The 2500-nt window shown below is 58.0% G+C and overlaps 1 protein-coding gene across 1 annotated transcript in view; it reads left to right on the top strand.

Annotated features, from left to right (window-relative positions):
• The window catches only part of lgr6 (leucine-rich repeat containing G protein-coupled receptor 6), a gene marked incomplete at its 5' end in the record, with an annotated part of 65790 nt that overhangs the window by 44919 nt on the left and 18371 nt on the right, over positions 1-2500 (top strand). The window contains one exon of the mRNA XM_083642385.1: positions 2249-2464. Coding sequence (XP_083498511.1) covers positions 2249-2464 — 216 coding nt within the window. The remainder of the gene's footprint in view (positions 1-2248; positions 2465-2500) is intronic.

Here is a 2500-nt window from a genome sequence, read left to right as displayed (position 1 = left end):
TGTGTGTGTGTGTGTGCGTGTGTGTGTGTGTGTGTGTGTGTGTGTGTGTGTGTGTGTGTGCGTGTGTGTGTGCGTGTGTGTGTGTGTGCATGCGTTCACGCGTGGTGTGTAGGTGTGCATGTCAGGGTACTAACACACTCATTGCCTGTGGGTTGCGGACACCAAAAGAGACAAGGGACAAAGAGGGTTGCACGGTCCACGGGATGGAAGGGGTCATGTGTGTGTATGAGCGTGCAAAACGTCTCTATGGTTTGACTCAAGTCGAAATTGGAGACACACCAGGTGACTGTGGGGACGGATCTGTGGGGACGGATCGTGCAATGGGGGACAAAAGGCGTGTGTCCCCAGTGGTTAAGGACGGTTAGGGTCAGGCAAGCAGTGGTTAGGGTTCCGGTAAGTGTCCAGGAAATGCATGTGAGTCGATGTGAATGCCCCACAAGTGACTTAAGTAAGACTGTGTGTGTGTGTGTGTGTGTGTGTGTGTGTGTGTGTGTGTGTGTGTGTGTGTGTGTGTGTGTGTGTGTGTGTGTGTGTGTGTGTGTGTGTGTGTGTGTGTGTGTGTGTGTGTGTGTGTGTGTATGTGGAGGTGGAGTCATAAATCCATCAGATGAAAGCAGCCGCTCCTTTGTTGACGTTAGAAAGGCATTTATCTGAGTGGCTGCAAACATCAGGGTCCGATGGCGACGGAGAGAGTGTGACGGAGAGAGAGAGAGAGAGAGAGAGAGAGAGGGGGAAGGAAGGAGGAGGAACAGATGAAGAGGGGAAGAGAAGAGACATTGAGGGAGGAAGAGTTTTCACAACATGAACAAACTTAAGAATGGGGATCGGAGAAAACGGGGGAAGAAAGGTCAAATCCGAGACGCAGCCACACAGACAAAGAGATCGTTTGTGCGCGTCTGCGTTTCGCTTCCATTTCACACAAGTCTGTGCTGGTGTGGCTATAACACGGCTTATTTAGCACGGGCATAAATCAGAGCGAAGAGCTTCTCAAAAAAGCTGCGGCGAAGATGAAAGGAGGAGAATAAAAGACGTGTAATTCTCATAATAACCGTTCCAGTAAGAGAAAGCGTTTTCGCTGCCACAGACACAGACGTGATGATGCACACGAGCAAACATAAACATAGCCCAGTTCCTCTCCGCCACCGCGGGGCGTCTCGATGCTAACCTGCTGGTTCCTCTCCCCCCCACCACCACAGGCGTCTCGATGCTAACCTGCTGGTTCCTCTCCCCCCCACCACCACAGGCGTCTCGATGCTAACCTGCTGGTTCCTCTCCCCCCCACCACCACAGGCGTCTCGATGCTAACCTGCTGGTTCCTCTCCCCCCCACCCACCACAGGCGTCTCGATGCTAACCTGCTGGTTCCTCTCCCCCCCACCACCACAGGCGTCTCGCTGCTAACCTGCTGGTTCCTCTCCCCCCCCACCACCACAGGCGTCTCGATGCTAACCTGCTGGTTCCTCTCCCCCCCACCACCACAGGCGTCTCGCTGCTAACCTGCTGGTTCCTCTCCCCCCACCACCACAGGCGTCTCGATGCTAACCTGCTGGTTCCTCTCCCCCCCCCCACCACCACAGGCATCTTGATGCTAACCTGCTGGTTCCTCTCCCCCCCCCCACCACCACAGGCATCTTGATGCTAACCTGCTGGTTCCTCTCCCCCCACCACCACAGGCGTCTTGATGCTAACCTGCTGGTTCCTCTCCCCACCCACCACCACAGGCGTCTCGATGCTAACCTGCTGGTTCCTCTCCCCCCACCACCACAGGCGTCTCGATGCTAACCTGCTGGTTCCTCTCCCCCCCACCACCGCAGGCGTCTCGATGCTAACCTGCTGGTTCCTCTCCCCCCCACCACCACAGGCGTCTCGATGCTAACCTGCTGGTTCCTCTCCCCCCCCCCCCACCACCACAGGCGTCTCGATGCTAACCTGCTGGTTCCTCTCCCCCCCACCACCACAGGCGTCTCGATGCTAACCTGCTGGTTCCTCTCCCCCCCACCACCACAGGCGTCTCGATGCTAACCTGCTGGTTCCTCTCCCCCCCACCACCACAGGCGTCTCGATGCTAACCTGCTGGTTCCTCTCCCCCCACCACCGCAGGCGTCTCGATGCTAACCTGCTGGTTCCTCTCCCCCCCACCACCACAGGCGTCTCGATGCTAACCTGCTGGTTCCTCTCCCCCCCCCCCACCACCACAGGCGTCTCGATGCTAACCTGCTGGTTCCTCTCCCCCCCCCCCACCACCACAGGCGTCTCGATGCTAACCTGCTGGCCCAGGTTCCGGCCGGGGCCTTTGGAGGGGTCCGCTCCCTCAGACACCTGTGGCTGGACGACAACTCCCTGGCGGAGATCCCGGTGACGGCCCTGGACTCTCTGCCCTCGCTGCAGGCCATGACGCTGGCCCTCAACCAGATCACACACATCCCAGACCACGCCTTCACCAACCTCTCCGCCCTGGTCGTGCTGTGAGTGACGTCTCCAACGCTGGTTCAGTTTGGTTT

This window comes from Poromitra crassiceps (assembly GCF_964638095.1).
Source record: "Poromitra crassiceps genome assembly, chromosome: 8".
NCBI lineage: Eukaryota > Metazoa > Chordata > Actinopteri > Beryciformes > Melamphaidae > Poromitra > Poromitra crassiceps.
Note: the sequence above shows the minus strand (reverse complement) of the source record. Positions and strands in the feature narration are given on the sequence as shown.